The sequence below is a fragment of the Rhinolophus ferrumequinum genome, chromosome 7 (genome assembly GCF_004115265.2).
Source record: "Rhinolophus ferrumequinum isolate MPI-CBG mRhiFer1 chromosome 7, mRhiFer1_v1.p, whole genome shotgun sequence".
NCBI lineage: Eukaryota > Metazoa > Chordata > Mammalia > Chiroptera > Rhinolophidae > Rhinolophus > Rhinolophus ferrumequinum.
In genome coordinates, this window is record NC_046290.1 from 97,921,303 (window position 1) to 97,942,877 (window position 21,575).

Consider the following 21,575-nt stretch of genomic DNA (forward strand, 5'->3'; position numbering starts at 1 on the left):
ACCTTCCCGTCTCATTTCCCTTCACACCCCCAACTTGTAAAGCTCTTCTTCCTGGGACAGGGAGCACATACAACTCGTTCATCACCTCTGAGCTTCTCAGAGACCGCCCACGGACGGTTGTCACCAGATGTGCCGAGAGAACAAGTGCCCTTGTTTGCAGGCTTCGTGTGATATGTGAGACTGTTCCTGTCCAAGCTATAGAGGAGCCAGCTTATCCCTAGAGGCTTTGGGGCCTGTCATTTGTCGGAAGCTGAAACAGCTTTGTGGAGAATGAGGGTGCAGGAATTGAGGCCTCCAGGGAAGGTACTCCATTAGCCAGAGTGGAACGTAGCACCTGTTACGATGGTGTCTGTGAAGGGCTTCTGGTACTGATGCCATAATGACTTCAGCGCCTTCTTTTTAAAAAATTAGATATAATTGACATATAACGTTGTGTAACTTTAAGGTGTACACCATGTTGATTGGTTCATTTATACATTACAATACGATGACCACCGTAGTGTTAGCTAACGCTTCTAACACATCACATAATTACCATTTCTTTTTTGTGGTGAGAACATTTAAGATCTAGTCTCTTAGCAACTTTGAAGGATATGATGTAATACTGTTGACTATAATCACTACACTGTTCATACATCCCATAACTTACTCATTTTCCAAGTACAAGTTTGTACCTTTTAACAACATCTCCTCAATTTCCCCAACCCTAGTCTCTGGTGACCACCATTCTACTCTCTGTTTTGATGAGTTTGGCTTTTTTGGATTCTACATAGAAGTGATATCATACAATATTTGTCTTTATCTGGCTTATCTAACTTAGCATAATGCCCTCAAAGCCCATCCATGCTGTTGTAAATGGTGAGATTTCCTTTTTTCTTATGGCTGAAAAAAGTGCACGTGTGTGTGTGTGTGTGTCTGTATGTCTGTGTGTGTGTGTGTGTCTGTATGTGTGTGTGTGTGTCTCTCTCTGTGTCTGTATGTGTCTCGTGTGTGTGTGTGTGTGTGTGTGTGTGTGTGTGTATCACATAAATTTAGCTTCTATCTTTCTTCCACAGGACGCCAGCCATGATTGGCTGCTCCTTCGTGGTCAACAGGAAGTTCTTTGGTGAAATCGGCCTTCTGGACCCTGGAATGGATGTGTATGGAGGGGAAAATATCGAACTTGGAATCAAGGTTTGTGACCTGGCATCCTGTCTTCTTGGTTTGTTCACGTTTGTGAGAAGAGCTGCCTTAATGTGTATTTAAAGCTTCTTTAGCTGGTGAATGATAGATTCATTTACCTCACCCCTGTTCCTGAAGGTGTTCCAGCAAGGTTGTCACCCCTCCTTAGACAGGGAATCCTGGGCTTTCTCCCCTTGAAGGGTTGAACGATTTATTCTATGCCTAGGTGAACCACTCTGGGCATGAGTAAGAGAATTTGTTTCCCATGCTCTTCCAGTTCAATTGTCTCTTTAAATGTTCTTCTTTTTTTTTTTTTTAAATTAATCGCCTTAAATTATTGGGTTGGTGCAAAAGTAATTGCGGCTTTTGCAATTATTTTTAACCTTTTAACCTGCAATTATATTTGCATGAACCTAATAGTATTTCCATTCTATAAACTTTGATGGTCACGTACACTATAGAATTGTAGGGTGCCAGAGGAGGGAAGGACCACGTTCTGTGGGACCCTCCCTTTTCTTGGAAATGCTTCTAAGAAGAATGATGGGGGAGGTGAGTGAGGAGGAGGCAGAATGCGCCTCTTGCTGGGCCCTCAGCCCAGATCAGGTTAGATATTTTATATACTGGGTTTTGCTTAAGATTTTGTTTGAAAAAAGAATTCCACTGTAAAAAAAAAAAAATTAAATTTGGACACATTGATACATTCCAAATTCTTCGTTTTGGCGTTCAGATAAATGAACCCCATGGGTGGGTGAAGGGACTGCTTTAGGACCTGATAACCACGTACCAGTGGGCTTCCTTCTCCTGCCTGGTGTTAAGTCCTCCTCCACATCGCAAAGAGTTAGTGCTGGGAGATGCCCTGCTGGGGTCTCTGTGTCTGTTGCCCCATCCTGAACCTTTGATGCCTAGGCCCCTAGAAAGTAAGCTTGTTAGAAATGACAGGACACAACTGTAAGGATTAACGTTTATTGCATTTCTTCCACCTTCTTCTGTTGTATTCTTGATTTTGTTCTACTAGGCATCTACCCAGCGCAGAATTCCTACTTCCAATCAAAGCCTCCGCTGTTTGTGATTTCCCTGGTTTATCCCTAATTGCTCAGTACCTTTGAGATGCTTCATTGGCCCCTCATCTACATTTGAGCCTCCTTTGTGGAATGACAGGCTTTGTGCTCTCATGACATAATGAACAACCAGGCTACATGAGCGAAGGGGATGATGGGGACCACTCTGGATCCTAACGTCACTCCCTTTTGGAGACCACAGACTCTTTTTGTGCTTTCAAGTTCAGGCTGGGTTTCATCCTCAGTGGAATTTGCATAGGATTTCTTCATAAAGCCCAGCAATTCAAAAGTCCATAAGTATGTTATCATAGCTAATATACTTGTCTTTCATCTGTTTTGAATTATTTGAAGAAAAATTCTGGACCCAGCATGTCGAACTTGGCCTGTAGCCTAAATGTCCACCCTGCCCCCATCTTCTCATCCCTCCTTGTCCTGTTCTGCTGCTGCTCTTTTCCTCAGCTCCCATCAACTTCTAGCTGCCATAGACTTGACTTATCGTGTGTCTTGTTTTTCTCTCCCTTTCCATCACTAGACTGTAAGCTCTGTGGGGCACGTGTCTTTGCATCCCAAGTGTGTAGGACCATGCTCGGCACGTGGCTCAAAAGGTGCCTGGTAGACTAATGACTGAATGAATGCCTCTTGGGAATTTAACGTGAGTAGAAGCAGTGAAGTGGTGGAGACAAGCCTGATGGGAGTGAGTAGATGGCTAAATGGCAGGTGATACCTACAACTAGTTCCAGGTACTTATCTGTGAAAGGAAGAAGCTGAACGAAGCCCTGAAGTTGAGTTGAGTTTTTTATTTTTTTAATTTTATTTTTAAGATGAGAGAGATTTGAATGTCTCCGTGTGCTGAGAGAAGGAAGCCAGTGAAAGATAAGACCTCATCACCAGTGGAGGGGAGAATAGGACGATGGGTGGAGCACTGTCCCTAAGGAGGTAGGGGCACAGGTGGAGGGTTATGGGGACAGGTGGGACTCCCAGGTTTCATTGCCACTTTAGGCTGTGTTCTGGGGCGACAGAGGATGTGACAGGGGAAGTCACTGCTAAGGCTTGCTAAGATGATGGTCTCCCGTCACTCGTGAGGCATATACTTTGCAGTGACCTGGACCTGGCAAAGGTCAGCCTCAGTGGTGATGGTGATGACAGTCCTGCATGGCTGCCCCATCCCTGAAGGAAGTGAGGATCCATCTGTTTCCACGTCGAAGCACAGCCCAGTGCGCCGAAGCTGCACATTCCTTATGAACAGGCCGTACAGCCCGCTCCCTGCCCTGTCATCTCCAGGGCACTTCAGCCATTCTTCCCCTGGCTGCTCTCTGTATCACTTTATGAAAGCGTCGGATGGATCGGGTGTGGGTACCACCCTCGTGTGCAGTTGCCTGCCTCTTATTGTACACTCACGCTGCAGAGAGGTTTATGCCTCTGACTGCCCACAGAGCGTGCCCTCCTGCAAACTCCATAGAAGCCTTGATTTTCTGCTGATCCTTAAAGTGGGAGCTGAGTGTTGTTGGTGCCATAAAGACCAAAGGCTGGGTTCAGGGTCTGGAGAGCCACCATCCATACAATAGTCTATGGTTCTCAAGGTGTGGTCCCTCACCAGCAGCATAGACCTCACCTGGGAACTTATTACCGATGCAGATTCTCGGGCCCCACCCGAGACCTCCCGAATCACACACGTGGGTGCAGTCCAGCAACCTGTGTTTTAATAAGCCTTCCAGGTGATTCTGTTACATGGCCAACTTTGAGAGCCACAGGTCCTGACCTAGCCAGCTTCCTGGAAAATGCATAATATTCTCAGAAGGGAGCTCAGTTTAGAGTCCACATTTTTCAAGGCCTTCATCCAGGTGCCCCCATGGCCATTGCGGGCCCACAGTGAGCCCTTTGTCCTCACAACCGGCCCATACAGCACAGCCCCCCCTTAGATACCAGCACCCACTTCCTCCTTAACAGCATGTGCAGGTGTCTGGACCAGGTGAATGCAAGGCCCTTGGGCAGGCCTCCCTTTCACATGGAATAATCTATGGCAGGTGCTTGTTTTACAAACGATATTGCTTCTTCTCTCATTTTGTGCTATTTTATACTGCGGAGAGCACAAATTAGGTGAATAATAAATACATTATTAAGAAAGCCATCCCCACTGCTTGAAAAAAATCAGAGCTTTATGTAATATACACACATATATAATTTTTATATGGTGTTCACACATACATTTATAGAAATTAACCTATAAGAAATGACACAAAATCTTATGCTTTCATTAAGTGGGAACATTTCAACTAGAGAATACCATCTTTTCTTTGTGATATTTTTTCACTGAGAAATAGGTCCATCTACAGTCTTTCTAACTATTCTCTGATAATGTTCATTAGCTTTTAATTCCTCAGAAGTAAAGATGTGTCAAGACTAGGAAGAACAGAAAGTCTTACTGTGGTTCAGGGTTGACTCTGGGACCCTTAGGATGAAAGGCAACTTGCCTGGAGCTAAAGCAATCAATACTGATCCTGTGAAAGGAAAACAGGTCTCCAGGACTGAGAAAATAAATGAGATTAGATATTGAAAGCTTTCATCTTAACATTAATCAGAAACTATTAACCAGGCATTTATTGTAACATGTCTAAATGATAAGAGGGAAAAAAATCTCCTAAGGAGAGAAGATTGGATAGATCACTTTTAAGTGGAGTAAAATCAGATGGCTTCAGATTTCTCCTGTACATCAGTTTTCTTTGGGAAGAAAAGGTGCTATCTTATTCTGGACCCTTGTATAAAACAGTGACACACAAGATTGCTCAATCCTATCAGGCAGCCAGTCCTAAAGGAAGACAATAGACAGACACTGTCAGACCTTCAAACTATCAGAAAATGCCTTAGCTCGATCAGGAACCTCAAGGACTGAATGAAAAGCAGAATTCCTGTGTGCATACGTTGCTAAAAAAAATTTGTGAGACCAAGGACCCATGATAGAGGTAAGTAAACAAGCAGTGTGGGGATGCACAGATGTGATCACCTTAACTGGTCCATGATGCCTCCAGGCCAATCATTTTTCGGAAGAACTGGGAAGCCATTCTGACCCAAGGGGACCCAAGATTGTCATCCTTGCCATCTTGCCCAGTCCACAAGCCCAAGTCTCTGGAGACCTTCAGGGTCGCCCACAGGCACAGGCCCTCACAGTCGCTGAGCCAGCGGGAATAACTTCAGCAGTAGATTTGAAGGATTGCCTCCTTCACAAGGGTCATTTGGAAAGTATGGGCTGCGTAGGTGGTCAACGCTCCAAATTCCAAACGAACATGGAGTCTCCCACTCACACTAGTCCCTTCGTTCCACCTCTTGTTTATAGTTTTGCTCCCCACCTTGTCTCTTGTCTCTGGAAAGCTGGTGGTATAATTCAGTCTGAGTCTGAAGGCCTGAGAATCGAGGATATATGAAGTCCCAGTCTGAGTCTGAAAGTCCAAGGACCGGAAGGGCTGATATGTGAAGGCAGCAGAAGATGATGTCTTAGCTCCAGCAAAAACACGAGAGCTCTGACAAAAGCGGTTGACTGGTGCTCTGGTCTCCTCCCCAGCCACTCCTCTACCCATGGGTTTGGAACACATTACTCAGGTCCATCTTAAGCAGGATACACCCGCCTACTCTCTCTGAGACCTGTGACACCAATATCCTCATGTCCAGAAGCCTCTTGTGATGTTTCTCTTCCATTTGGAACTTCTTGGGCTCAAGGCTGCTACATTTGTTGGCTGTTGTGATTTAGATAACAGTTACTCCTAGAGGGGACCAGACCATCAGTTCTGTTTAGTTTTCCTAACGTCTAGATTGCACAAGTCCTTGGTTCTCTCTTCCCTGCTGGCATTGGCCATGTCTGGCTATGCGAATGCCTTCATAGTGCAGGGTTAGAGTATACATGTGATAAAATCCAGAGCAAATTCCTGGTCTATCTGGGGATAGAGTGGGCCTCGGGGATTTCAGACTGCTCTTTAATCTGGATGCACATATTGCAGTGGCCAATGGCTCAACTGAATGCTTTGAAGATAATGGAGACGTGTCGAGTGCCTTCTCTACTCCAGCGGCACTTTCAGTGGGGACGCCACTGTAGATAGACATGGTCTCCGCTGCCATGAAATTTATGTTCCGTTAAAAACACCATTCATTTAACTAATAATTACCAATGAGATGAATATGAAAAGAGGATGGGGTGCTATGGGAGAACACAGCAAGAGAAAATAACCTGGTCTAGAGAGTTAGAAAAAGCCTCCCTAAGGAAATGTTTAAGACTTGTAAAATGAGTTGAATTTAGATAAGCAAAGAGAGTGTGGGAGTAGGGTGTGGGAGTAAGAATATTCCAGGCAGTTTCAGTTATGCAAGATGAGTAAGTCCTAGAGATCTACTGTACAGCATAGCACCTGTGGTTACTACTTATTGTACACTTAAAAATTTGCTAAGAGGGTAGATTTTTTGCTAAGTGTTTTTAAAATATATGTATTTAAGATATAATTGACATATATTACTGTGTAAGTTTAAAGGGTACAGCATAACAGTTTGACTTACATATATTGTGAAGTGATTACTATAGTAAGTTTATTTAGCATCTATTATGTCATATAGACACAATAAAAAGAGAAAGCAAAGAAGAAAAGGAAATGTTTTCCTTGTGTGAGCACGCTTAGCACTTACTCTCTTACCTTCCATGCATATGCAGCAGTAGCCGTAGTCGTCACACTGCGCATCACACCCCTAGTAGGTATTTACCTTGTAATTGGAAGTTTGTACCTTTAGGCCACCTTTCTCCAGTCTCCCCTCCCCCACACCCTGCCTCCAGTAACAACAAATCTGATCTTTTTCTGAGTTTGGGGGGTTTTTTGTTTTGGTTTTTGAGGGGTTTCTTCATTTCATTTTTTTTTAGATTCCATTAGCATAATATCCTGAAGTCTCATCCATATTGTTGCAAATGGCAGGATTTCCTCATTGTTTTATGGCTGAGTCATATTCCACTGCATATATGTACCACATCTTTACCCATTCATCCATTGGTGGGCACTTCGGTTGCTGTCATGCCTTGGCTGTTGTAAGTAACGCTGCTATGAACAGGGGGTGCATGCATCTTTCTGAATGGGTGTTTTCATTCCCTTTGGATACATTCCCAGAAGTGGAATTGCTGGATCATATCACAGCTCTAGTCTTAATTCTTTGAGGCTCCTCCGTACTGTTCTCTGTAGTGGCTGCACCAGTTTACATTCCTACCTACAGTGCACAAGGGTTCCCTTTTTTCCACATCCTTGAAAAGACTTATTTTTTGTACTTGTGATGATAGCCATTCTTACAGGCGTGAGGTGATATTCCATTGTGGTTTTGATTTGCATTTTCCTAATAACTGCTGATGTTGAATATCTTTTCATGTACCTGTTGACTTTTCATATATCTTCTTTGGAAAAATATTTACTCAGATCTTTTGCCCTTTTTAAAAATTGGATTATTTGCTTTTTTGCTATTGAGTTGTATGAGTTCTTTATATATTTTCATATTAATCCCTTATCAGATTATGATTTGCAAATATTTTTCCCATTCCTTAGACAGTCTTTTCACTAGGTTGGTTGTTTTCTTTTGCTGTTCAGAAGCTTTTAATTTTTATTTTATTGCTTGTGCTTTAGGTGTCATATCCAAAAAAAATCATTGCCAAGATCCATGTCAAGGAGATTTTTTTCCTGTGTTATCTTCTAGGAGTTCATCATTTCATGTCTTACATTTAAGCCTTTAATCCATTTCGAGTTTATTTGTGAGTGGTGTAAGAAAGGGGTCCAGTTTTATTGTTTTACTTATGAATATCCAGTTGTCCCAGCACTATTTGTTGAAGAAATGGTCTTATCTACATTGATCATTCTTGTCTCCCTTGTCATCTATTAGTTGACCATACATGCTTTTTATTTCTGGGCTCTCAATTCAGTTCCATAGATTTGTTTGTCTGTTTGTGTGCCAGTACCATACTGTTTTATTACTATAGCTTTATAGTATAGCTTGAAATCAGGAAATGTGATGCCTCCCATTTTGTTCTTCTTTCTCAGGATTGCTTTGACTATTTGGGGTCTTTTGGTACCACATAAATTTTAGGATTGTTTTTCCTACTTCTGTAAAAATGCCACTGGAAAACAATCAGTAACCACAAGATGGCCACGGGATTTTGAAAATTAATCTGGGGAATGTAATCAATAATGTTGTAAGGATTTTGTAGGGTATCCAATGGACACATGTCCCATTTGGGAGACCATCTCAGAGAAGATGTAGATGCCTGATCACTGCACTGTACACCTGAAGCTGAACAATAATGAATGCCAACTATAATATTATATATATATATATATATATATATGTATATATAGGTATGTATACATTTACAAGAGGCAGAGTACAGCATTAAGAGTGAAGATAGTGGAAATAGGATGGCTCGGTGCGATGTCAGAGAGAGAGTGGATGGGGGGCAGGGGGTCCACAGTGTGAGGGATATAAATGATAAACGTCTAAGGAAAAAAAAAACAAAAAACAACTCATAGACACAGACAATAGTTTAGTGGTTACCAGAGGGTAAGGGGGGTGGGGGGTGGGAGATGAGGGTAAGGGGGATCAAATATATGGTGATGGAAGGGGAACTGACTCTGGGTGGTGAACACACAGTGTAATTTATGGATGATGTGATACAGAATTGCACACCTGAAATCTATGTAATTTTACTAACAATTGTCACCCAATAAATTTAAAAAATAAAATTAAAAAAAAAAGTAAATAAAAGAATTTAGAGAATTTCAAAAATCAAAAAAAAAAAAAAAAGAATCTTATGACCTCTATACTAGGACTTCTCCATGGTTTGCTTAGGAAAAATCTGTTACTTTTCTCTCTTTCTTCCCAGGTCAGTGGTGTTTTGTATACTCACTGTGGCTGTGCTATTGTGAATTTCTAATAAACACTGGGCAGAGGGAAAAAAAAAAGAAAAGAAAATGCCACTGGAATCTCTATAGGGATTGCATTGCATCTATAGCTATCTTTTGGTAGTATGGACATTTTAACAATATTAATTCTTTCAATCCATGAACACACAATACTTTTCCATTTATTTGTGCCTTCGTCAATTTTTTTTTCATCAATGTCTTATAGTTTTCAGAGTAGAGACCTTTCACCTCTTTGGTTAAGTTTACTCCCAAGTATTTTATTGTCTGTGATGCTGTTGTAAATTAAATCATTTTCTTTATTTCTTTTTCAGATAATTTGTTGTACTGTATATAGAAATGCTACTGATTTTTGTGTGCTAATTTTATATCCCGCAACTCTACTGAATTCATTATTAGATCTAACAGTTTCTTATTGGAGTCTCTGGGATTTTCCATGTATAAAATAATGTCATCTGCAAATAGAGACAATTTTACTTCTTCCTTTCCAATTCTGAGGCTATTTCTTTCTTTTTCTTGCCTGATTGCTCTATCTAGGACTTTCAGTACTATATTGAATAGGAGTGGTGAGGGTGGGCATTCTCGTCTTATTCCTGATCTTTGAGGAAAAGCGTTCAACCTTTTACCACTGAGTATATTAGTTGTGCACTTATCATATATAGGCTTTATTATGCTGAGGTATGTTCCTTCCAATCCTAATTTAAGAGATTTTACTGTGAATGGATGTTGAATTCTGCCAAATGCTTTTTCTGCATCTATTGAGATGATTATATGATTTAAGTGTTCCTATCACAAAATAGTAGTAAGATGATAATAGTAATATAATTTATAGTGTAGATTGTGGTAGTGATTTCACAGGTGTATAGTTATCTTCAAACGCATCAAGTTGTGTACAGTGGTGTTACTTATCTCAGAGAATAATAGCACCAGCATCTTTCAGTTGTTCAAGCTAGTAGGTATCTGGAGAGTCAGCCTTGACTCCCCTTCCCTTCATCCCCTCCATACACTCAGTCCTCAGGTCCTGTTGCCTCTACTTTATGATCAACATACAAAAAGCTGAATATGTATAGCTTTTTGTATGTTGATCATACCTCAGTAATGTGGTTCAGAAAAGAGAAAGAATATTTTAGTCAAAGAGTAAAGCATGTGAAAAAGTTTAGAATTCTAAGAGGAAAACATGTCAGAGAGCTGCAGGGTTCCATATGGCTGGAGCAGAGAAAGGAAGAGAGAAAATGTGTTAGATGTAGTGGCAGCAATGGGGGTGGAGCCTAGATTATGGAAGACTTGTAAAAAAGAATTTGGCTTTTTCATAAGGACCAATGTGAACATTTCAGGACAAAAAGATACATATATATGCGTTGTGTATATCTCTATATATCTATATATCTATAGACAGATATAACTATATATGTATATGTAACTACTACACACATACACACACACTCACACACACACACACACACACACACACTTCCATATGTCCATCACCAGCTCCTATGAAGAGATTTAAAGGGAGTGAAGCCATCAGAGTTTTTTGTGTTTTTTTTAATTCAAAGATTAATATGACTGCTTTGTGGAGAATGAATTATGAAGCTGAATAGTGTCAGAAGAAGAGCAGTGAGAGAGCTTGGACTAGGGTTGGTGCAGTGGGAGAAAAATGGAGCGATTCAGAAAGTAGAGGCAACAGGACCTGAGGACTGAGTGTATGGAGGGGATGAAGGGAAGTGGAGTCAAGGCTGACTCTCCAGATACCTACTAGCTTGAACAACTGAAAGATGCTGGTGCTATTATTCTCTGAGATAAGTAACACCACTGGAGGAGGTTTGGGAGAAGGCAGAGAGATGATGTTTTCTGTTTAAGGTATGGCGAGTCTGAAGTTTTTTAAACACTCCTATTCATCTAGTAGGCAGTTGGCTGTGTGGGGACTGAGCTAAGGAGAGAGGACTTGGCCTGAGACAGACTGGCCATCTGTGGTACCTATATCATATTTGAAGACACAAGAAGGGAGAGTTTACCTAGAGAAAGGAGAAGAGGGGATAAGACAGAAGTCCAGGGGGAAAAAAAGAAAGCAGCACTTAAGGCATGGAAAGAGAGGCTGGAAAGGAGACTGAGAACAAGTGACATGGAGAGTGAATTTGTGGCAGTGAGAGAAGAGTGCATGTAAGTACCCAGAGAAGGTGGAGTTAGAAACAGTAGACATGGAGATCAGGGGATGAATATGAGTGCCATTTAGGAGGTAAATCCAGCAGGAGCTAGGGTGATTGAACATGAGGAATGAATGAGTGGGAATGTGAAGGACACCTCCAGGTTTCAAGCACCTGGATTCACTTAGAGGACACTGGCAGAGAAGAACGTCTTAGGTGGGAACTCGAGAAGTTCCATTTCAGAAACTGGGTTTGGGGAGGAGCAGTGCTCTGTGACCTCGCAGTGAGAGGTCAAGGGAACGTAGTAGTATTACAGGGTCCCAACCAAGAGTAGAGCTTGGTAGAGGGGTTCCAGGACAGGTGTTGGGTGTTCACCATTCCACTCTGTCTGCTGGACCACGGTGCTGAGGTTTTGGGCTGACTTAGAGGAGGCAGGACGTGGTGATCCCTTTTATGATTTAAGCCAGTGGCTCACAGCAGGGACTTGCCACATGTGCTACACCTCAAGAATTGAAGAGTTAGGAAAATCGTGTTTTGGGTTTTTTTAATTGAAGACTTCGTGTTTTTTGATGGAATATTTTTGGGAAAAGATCTTAATTTTTTAAGATGTTTACAACTTGCACATCTCCGCTCCAGACTCCAATTTCATGCAAGTACATGAGGCTCCTTAGCTGCTCATCTAGTGCTTCTGTGCTCCCATGTTTCTTCTGTGGCACCTCCCAAAAGGAGATGATGAGGCCCCCACTAGAGCCACAGCTGAAGAACCACCTACCTGAAGTGAGGCTTTCTGGGCACAGCCAGGGTTCTCAGGGTGCCACCAGTCTTTCTGGACACAGCCAGACTTCCTGGGCACAGCCAGGGTTTCTCAGGGTACCATGCTGGTCTCAATAGTGGCTCACAGCCAAGGTGCTTACATATTCTCAAAGGCGACCAGTCAAGACACAGGAAGTAAACATCAGCCAGTACCCCAATAAGGGTCTTCCTGCACCCCAGTCTCATTGGCGGCCGGGCGAGACACAGAAAGTAAACATCTGCCAGTTCCATCACATGGTGGCACGTTCCTAAGCAAACAGTAAAGTGGTCCATCAAATCAGGGATGGAAGGCAATTCCCCATAGTCCACAGTTATTCGCCAGGGCTGTGTTTTGGCCTCACAATGTGTGCCCTCTCCACAGGGCAAGGGCTCCAAGTCCTCCCCAACCTGGGGTTGAGTGACGACCCTGACCTCACCTGCATCTTCCACTGAGGACTCAGCAAGCGTTTCCTCCTGGGACTGCAAGTCCCGCATCTGGGCTGCCTCAGCAACTACTTCCCAGCCCACAGGGCCGCAATGACCTTTGCTTTCTCCGGCCTATGCTGGTCAGAGAACCATCCACATCTTCCCACCCCTCCACGGGGGTCTAACTCCTGAGAATAGTGGCTACTGGGCAACACAAACTGTGTGGGGGCCACATGTCCTCCTGCCCAGAGTCAGACGCCATTCCTACCTGGCCAGAATCCTGCTCACCGTGCCAGGCGACCGATTGGGTGGAGGCCTCGGAGTAAGATGTCCGCAACCCTTGGAGTCTACAGCAGCAGTGGACCACCAAAAAGCAGGCAACTCCTGCTATGGCCAACAGGGCGGCGTGCCATCCGGAGGCTTGAGAGGACCATCAGTTTACGTTTCTCCCAGGCAGATTGTGTTTCCTGCTCCCAGCGCCACACTCATGGGCTTCCCGAGACTGAGTTTTCATACACATAAATTGCTCCATTATCCCTTTGAAAATTCTGGCCGGCACCATACCTTGCTCGCTGCGCCATGTGTCATCCAGGGTCTCTCGTCCCACTCCCCGCACAAGAACGCAGAATATGGTGAAGCCAAAAAGAAACACCAACAGATCCATAGGTAGGGGAGTCACACCACTATACGCTCGCTGGCGGCTGGGTTGGAGACACAGGAAGCAGGAGCCACACGATCCGCAATCTGCCATCTGCTTTTCTGACAACCAACCCCACTTGCTAGCCGCAATCCACCCTCTGCTTCTCTGCCAACCAACAAACCAACCAACCACCAACCTCTCGCTAACTGGAATCCGTGATTGCTAACTTAGCGACGGCACTTATATCAGTGGCCAATGGCTAATGGCTGATGGCCAACTAGTTACAGCTGATGTCCATCTACTACCCGAGCCAGGACCTTTCCACGTGAGGTCAAGAGCCTGGAAACTGCTCTCTGGGACTCTGTCCCCACACTCATCTACCACTCCTCTACCCCCTTACCCTCTGCTAACCACTAAACTATTGTCTGTGTCTATGGGTTTTTGTTTCTTTATTTGCTTGTCTTGTTCTCTAGTTGTTTTCAGTTTTATATGCCACATATCAGTGAAATCTATAGTTCCCTACTTTTTCTTTCTGACTTATTTCGCTCAGCATAGTAATCTCAAGATCCATCCATGTTGTTGCAAATGGTACTATTTCATCTTTTCTTATGGCTTAGTAGTATTCCATTGTGTATGTATACCACAACTTCTTTATACGGTCATCTATCAAATGACACTTTAGTTATTTCCATGTCTTGGCCACCGTAAATAAAGCTGCATTGGACATTGGAGCACATAAATCTGTACAGATAAATGTTTTCAGATTTTATGGGTAGATACCCAGGAGAAAGATTGCTGGGTCATATGGTAATTCTATTCGTAATTTTTTGAGGAACCTCCACACTGCCTTCCATAGCAATTGCACCAGTCTGCATTCCCACCAACAGTGTATGAGGGTTCCTTTTTCTCCACAGCCTCTCCAACACTTGTTATTATTTGTCTTGTTGATGGTAGCCATTCTAACTGGTGTGAGGCAATATCTCATTGTTTTTATTTGCATTTCTCTGATGATTAGTGATGTTGAACGTTTTTTCATATGTCAATTTGCCATTTGTATGTCTTCTTTGGAGAAATGTCTCTTCAGGTCCTCTGCCCATTTTTTAATTGGATTGTTTGTTTTGTTGTTGTTGTTGAGTTGTATGAGTTCCTTATATTTTTTGGATATTAGCCCCTTATGGGAGGCACTGTTTGCAAAAATCTTCTTCCATTCGGGTTGATTGCCACTTATTTTGTCAATGGTTTCTTTTGCTGTGCAGAAGCTCTTTAGTTTGATATAGTCCCATTCATTTATTTTAGCTTTTACTTCCCTTGCCTTTGGGGTCAAATTCATAAAATGTTCTCTGAACCCAAGGTCCATAAGTTTAGTACTTATGTTTTCTTCTATGCAGTTTTATTGTTTCAGGTCTTATGTTTAGGTCTTTGATCCATTTTGAGTTAATTTTGGTACATGGTGACAGATAGCAGTCCAGTTTCATTCTTTTGCACGTGACTTTCCAATTCTCCCAGCACCATTTATTGAAGAGGCTGTCTTTCCTCCATTGTATGTTTTTTGCTTTTTTGTCAAAAATTATCTGTCCATATTTATATGGGTTTATTTTTGGGTTCTCAATTCTATTTCATTGGTCTGTGTGTCTGTTTTTCTGCCAATACCATATTGTTTTGATTATTGTTGCCTGGTATTAGAAGCTGAAGTCAGGGAGTGTGATAACTCCAGCGTTGTTCTTTTTCCTTAGGATTGCTTTGGCTATCTGGGGTCTTTTGTGATTCCATACAAATCTGATGATTTTTTGTTCTATTTCTTTAAAAAATGCTATTGGGATTTGATGGGGATTGCATTAAATCTGTGTATTGCTTTGGGTAGTATTGTCATATTAGCTATATTGATTCTTTCAATCCATGAGCACGGAATGTCTTTCCATTTCTTTGTGTCTTCTTCAATTTCTTTTAAAAATGTCTTATAGTTTTCAGTATATAAGTCTTCAACATCCTTGGTTAAGTTTATTCCTAGGTATTTTATTTTTTGTTGTTGTTGCAATTGCATAAGGAATTGTGGTTTTTTAAATTTTTTTTTGAGAGATTTTGTTGTTAGTCTAGAGGAATGCAATGGACATTTGTGTGTTGATTTTATAGCCGGCAAGGCAACTTTACTGTATTCGTTTATTATTTCTAATAGCTTTTTGGTGAAGTCTTTAGGGTTTTTCAATATATAGCATCATGTCATCTGCAAAAAAATTTAACTTCTTTGTTCCCAATTTGCATGCCTTTTATTTTCTTCTCTTGCCTGATTGCTCTGGCTAGGACTTCTGATACTATGTTGAAAAGCAGCCCTGTCGCATTCCTGAACATAGAGCAAAGTGCTTCAGCTTTTCACCATCAATTATGACAGTAGCTGAAGGTTTGTCATATGGGGCCTTACTTATGTTGAGGTATTTTCCTTCTATACCCATTTTATTAAGTGTTTTAATCATAAGTGGATGTTGTATCTTGTCAAACGCTTTTTCTGCATCTATTGATATAATCATATGATTTTTGTCCTTTATTTAGTTTATGTGATGTATCACATTGATCGATTTGCACATGTTGAACCATTCTTGTGCCCCTGGGATGAACCGTACTTGTTCGTGATGTATAATCTTTTTAATGTATTGTTGCATTCAATTTCCTAGAATTTTGTTTAGGATTTTTGCGTCTGTATTCATCAGAGATATTGGCCTGTGATTTTCTTTTGTGTGTGTGTGTTATCCTTACCAGGTTTTGGTATCAGGGTAACATTGGCCTTATAAAATGAGTTAGGGACTATTATCTCTTCTTCAATTTTTTGGAAGAATTTGAGTAGGACAGCTATTAGATCCTCTCTGAATGTTTGGTAGAATTCGCTAGTGAAGCCATCTGGTCCTGGACTTTTGCTTTTGGGAAGATTTCTGATGACTGATTCAATTTCCTTACTGGTGATCGGTCTGTTTAGATTTTCCAATTCTTTGTGATTCAGCTTAGGAAGGTTATGTGTTTCTAACAACATGTCCATTTCTTCTAGGTTATTGCATTTGGTGGCATGTAATCCTTCATAGCATCCTTGGACGATCCTTTGTACTTCTGTGGCATCTGTGATAACTTCCCCTCTTTCATTCTGGTTTTGTTTATTTGTGTCTGTTCTCTTTTTTCCTAGTGAGTCAGCCAAGGGTTTGTCAATGAGCTCTTTGTTGCATTATTTTTTTCTATTGTCTTTTTGTTCTCTATTTCATTTAGTTCTGCTCTAATTTTTATTATTTCCTTCCTTCTGCTGACTTTGGGTTTCATTTGGTCTTCTTTTTCTAGTTCTTTACGGTGTAACCATGAGGTTGTTTATTTGGAGTTTTTCTTCTTTCTTGAGATAGGCCTGTACTGATAGGAATTTCCCTCCTAAAATTGCTTTCACTGCAATCCCAAAAATTTTGGTATGATTGTGTTTTCATTGTCATTTGTTTCTATGTGTTTTTTGATCTCTCCTCTTATTTCTTCTTTGACCCCGTCATTCTTTAAAAGTATATTGTTTAATCTCCACATATTTGTGGATTTTCCTGCTTTCTTTTTGCAGTTGATACCCAATTTCAAAGCTTTGTGATCAGAGAATATATTTGGGATGATTTCAATCTTCTTAAATTTGCTGAGGCTGCTTTTATGTCCCAATATATGGTCTATCCATGAGAATGTTCCATGTACACTAGAAAAGAATGTATAGTCTGACGTTCTAGGATGGAGTGCTCTATAAATATCAGTTATGTATATTTCATCTAATGTGTCATTTAGGGCTGCTATTTCATTATTTATTTTCTTTTTGGATGATCTATCCATAGCTGTCAATGATGTATTTAGGTCCCCTAGTATAACTGTGTTTTGGTCAGTTTCTCTCTTTAGTTCTGTTAGTTAGTTGCTTAGTATATTTCAGTGCTCCCTGATTGGGGGCATAGATATTGATGACTCTTATGTCTTCTTGTTGTATAGTCCCCTTTACCATTATGAAATGTCCATCTTTGTCTCTTTTTACCTTTTTCACCCTGAAGTCTGTTTCATCTGATATCAGTATGGCCACACCTCCTTTTCTCTGGGTACCATTTGCTTGGAGTGTCAGTTCCCACCCTTTCACTTTCAGTCTATATTTGTCCTTGTAGCTAAGATATGTCTTTTGGAGGCAGTATATGTTTGGGTTTAGTTGTTTGATCCAGTCTGCTACTCTGTGCCTTTTTATTGGAGAGTTCAGTCCATTTACATTTAGGGTAATTATTGATATATGAGAATTTCCTATCATTCTGTCTCTAGTTTTCTGGTAGGATGGTGTCTCCATTGTTTCTTTGCCTTTTTGTTGCTGTCTGTTATTTCATTGTGGTGGTATTCTATGATTTTTTTCCCTCTATTTCTTTTTCTTTTTTTTATGTTATACATTTCAGTTCTGGATGTTTTTTGAGTGGTTACCATTAACTTCATGTAAAAGAAAGTTTCATATTTAGAGTATTCCATTTTCTTCACTGTGCTTACTTTCTCCATTCCCTTGTGCCAGTTCAGACCTTTACTCTCTCCCCTTTTATGTTTTTGTTGTCAGAAATTATCCCTTTTTTTTGCTGTGAGTTGATTTCTGCGTTGCAGTATCAAGTTGTCTTTTTACTCTTTTTTTTTTAAGTGTTTTTTTTTCCCTTCTTTACCCTGTGTATTATGTTTAAGTATATAGTGTCCTATTTGGTGTAGGAGTTGCCATTTCCTGCTTCTGTCTGTTCATAATACTACTCATGGTTTTGTATTCTTTTGCTTTTTTGTTTCAGGTCGAATAGCCTCCTTCAGTATTTCTTGTAGTGCATGTCATGTGTTAGAAAATTCCCTCAGTTTCTGTATGTCTGGAAACGTGTTTATTCCTCCTTAATATCTTATGCTTGGCTCAAAATTTCTCTCTTTCAATAGTTTGAATATTTGGTTCCACTCCCTCCTGGCTTTTAGGGTTTCTGCTGAAAAATCTGATGATAATCTACTGGGCTTTCCTTTGTAGGCTACCATCTTCTTTTCTGTGGCTGCCTCGAAGATTCTTTCTCTGTCATTAATTTTTGACAGCTTCAATACAATGTGCCTTGGAGAAGCCCCGTTGAGGTGATTAGATGTTCTATTTGCTTCTTAGATTTGAGGATCCAGTTCTTTTCACAAGTTTGGGAAGTTCTCATTGACTATTTGTTTGAATATACTCTCTGTTCCCTTCTCCCTTTCTTTTCCTTCTGGTATTCCCATTATTCTTATATTGCTCTTTCTGATAGAGTCAGAAAGTTCTTGTAGAGTTCTTTCATTTCTTTTAACTCTCAAGACTCTCTTCTTCTATCTGTGTCATTTCCAGATCCCTCTCTTCGATGTCATTGATTCTTTCCTCCATCTGGTCAACTCCATTACCTTAGCTGGCTATTTCATTCTTCATTTCTTTTATTGAGTTCTTAATCTCCAGAAATTCTATTTGGTTCTTTTTTAAAATTTCAATCTCTTTGGTCAAATGTTCATTTTGTTATTTGATTGTGTTTCTGAGTTCATTAAACTGCCTGTCTGTGTTTTCTTGCATCTCATTGAGTTTTTTAAGAACTGCAATCTTGAATTCTGTGTCATTTAAGTCGTATATTTCCATGTCTTTAAGTTCATTTTCTGGACACTTTTCATTTTCTTTCTGAGTTGTCTTGTTACCTTAGTTATTCATAGCAATTAGTGAATTATTATTTCTCTTTCTAGGCACTGAAAGCAGTGGGTTCTGCAACAGGGTGATAGGAAAGGTCTTTCTTTTGTTTTCCAGTAGGTGTTGGTAGAATGTTTTATTTTCTCTGACTGCAGCCTTTTATTCTCTCTCACACTCTAGTGTTATATTTCCTCTGCACTGTTTCGGCTTCTCACACAATGGGGGGATTCCCTGGAAGGTGCGCTTCTCCTCTGTGAGTAGGTTGCCTGGGTCTCAGTGCACTGCCTTCGTTGGGCATTGTGGAGCACTTCTGAAGTTCCAAAGCTCTTCCTACACCAGATTCAGGGTCTATGTGCTTCAACCACTCCAGTTACTCCTATGGGGTTCTGCCCAGATAGGTGGAGGTAGGGCCGGAGTGGGTTATGAGAGGTGGCCCAGAGCAATGGTGGCAAAAACCACCACAGCCAATCCTCCACCCAAGTTTCTCTCCCCTTCGCTGGAACTAGTTGGGCCCTGAGTCTGTGGCTGCGGGCTGCAGTTCTCAGAACTGCAAATATTCTGTTCTTTTGATCTGACACTGCTAGCGTTCTGCTTCTAGCACTGAGAGGGTGGGGGAGGTGCGAGATCTGGGTGGGTGAGGAGGGGTTGGCTAGGCTCTGTGCCTATGCTTTCCATCCTCTGCTTGGTAGTGAGGGCTTAAACTGCCATTTTCACCCTTCTTCTCTCAGTCTTTGCTCCTAGGTCTCTGCCGTGAAGGTTGGATTCAGCCATGTTATATGCTGATCCCTCAGGCGGGACTGTGAGCCATAATGGGAGCACTAAGCAGTCTGAATTCTTCCCTCTCCACAGCTGCAGCTGTGGTAGCATCTGATTTCAGGGAGCTCAGAGTTCAGAGCCCAAGTCTCCGCATTTCCCCCTTTCCTCCTCCCCCATTCACCCAATTTGCCCACCTTTAGATGATTTCAATTGCACATCTCTTACTCTTGCCTGTCTGCTGCACAGGGAGTCTTTTGTGGAATTAGAGTTGTTCAATTTGTTGTAAATTCCTTGGCAGGTTTCAAGAGGCTCACCTCATGCCACCATTTTTATTACATAATCCCCAAAATAGTGACTTTTAAATTCTACATTCATTCTGCATTTATAAGCTGTAATTCTATTTTTAAAAAATTTCCCTCATCAAGTATTTGAATACTCTGAAATATAGTTCAGACAGGAAAGGCAGGATAAATGCTTGATTCTTTCTTTTTATTTAAACATTTTTATAATAATGAGTTAGTGCCGTAGCAACTTCAAAAGGTGATCAATAAGGTGTTTGTTTTTGTTTTTGTTTTTTTAATAATAATATTATAGACTCAAAGTTTTTAAAAATATATATGTATTTTATGTGTCTAAGTCCATTACACTCATTATTCATTTTGTCCCTATTCTATATGTGTTTCTATTGAGGTCTTGTTTAATATAAAATGCACAGATTTTCAGTCTTCAGTCTAATGGGTTTCACAGTTATTTACACCCTGTAATCACCTCCCCAAAACATAATATTGAACCTTTCCTTCACTTCAGAGACTTTGCCTGTGCCCTTTGTCAGTTCTCTCCACTTCCCCACATTGACCCCTCCGGGCAACATTTTCAGATTTTTATCACCACATATTTAGTTGTGTCTTTTCTAGATCTTCACATAAATGGAATCATACCTTACATACTCCATTCTTTCAACTACAGTAATGTTTTTGAGATTCTTCCATGTCATTGTATGTATCAGCAACTCATTCTTCTTCATTGCTGAGAAGTACTCTATTATGTGAACATACAGTAATTTGTTTATTCATTTTTCTGCTGAAGGATAGTTGGGTTGTTTCCAACTTGAGACTGTTATGAACATTCATGCTTAAGTATTTTTTTGGACATATGTTGTGATTTCTCTTGGATAAATAGCTAGGAATTGAATAGCTAGGATATAAGGGAGATGTATGTACATTTAACTTTTTAAAGAACTGTCAAACAAGTGTCTAAAGTGTTTGTACCATTTTCCACTTTAGGTATTCCTCATCTTTGCTAGTATTTGGTATTGTAAGTATTTACTTCAGCAGGTCTAGTAGTAGTTTTAACTGGTATTTCAGTTAGTTTTAATTTATATTTCCTTGATAGCTGATGATATATTGATATTGAGTGCCTATTCTTGTGCTTATGGATAATGTGTACGTCTTCTATTGCTCATTTTTAAGCATTGTGTTGTTTTATTTTATTGTTCACTATAGTATTTATTATGTGTTCTTAATATGATTTACGTTTGGGATATATGTACTGTGAATATTTTTCTCCAATCTGCGGCTTATCTATTTTCATCTATGTTTTCTTCTGGAAGCTTAATAGTTCTAGCTTTTACATTTAGGTCTATGATCCATAAAAGCTCTGAAAAAAAGAAAACACAGAAGAATATCTTGAAGTAAGCAATATGTTTTTGAGCTAGATACTAACTTTTTTTTTTAAGTGACAAATTGGACTTAATCAAAATTTAAAATTTCAGCTCGTCAAAAGATACCATCAAATAAATGTGTAGGCAAGTCACACACTGGGAAAAATATTCACAGTGCCTTCGTCTGACAGAAGAATCCTGTTCATATTATATAGAGCGAATTCTAAAAATCAAGAGTAAAATGGCAAAAGACCTGAACAGCAACTTTGCAGAGCTTCCTTGCCTTCTAGCACATGATGTTCTAGTCTCATCTTATATATTTTGAGTCCCAGACCAGGAAT

The 21,575-nt window shown here is 40.6% G+C and overlaps 1 protein-coding gene across 2 annotated transcripts in view; it reads left to right on the plus strand.

The window, feature by feature from the left end:
* The window catches only part of GALNT17 (polypeptide N-acetylgalactosaminyltransferase 17), a 529,087-nt gene that overhangs the window by 405,319 nt on the left and 102,193 nt on the right, over positions 1-21,575 (plus strand). For both annotated transcript variants that reach the window (XM_033110448.1, XM_033110449.1), the window contains exon 6: positions 1,056-1,173. In XM_033110448.1, coding sequence (XP_032966339.1) covers positions 1,056-1,173 — 118 coding nt within the window. The remainder of the gene's footprint in view (positions 1-1,055; positions 1,174-21,575) is intronic.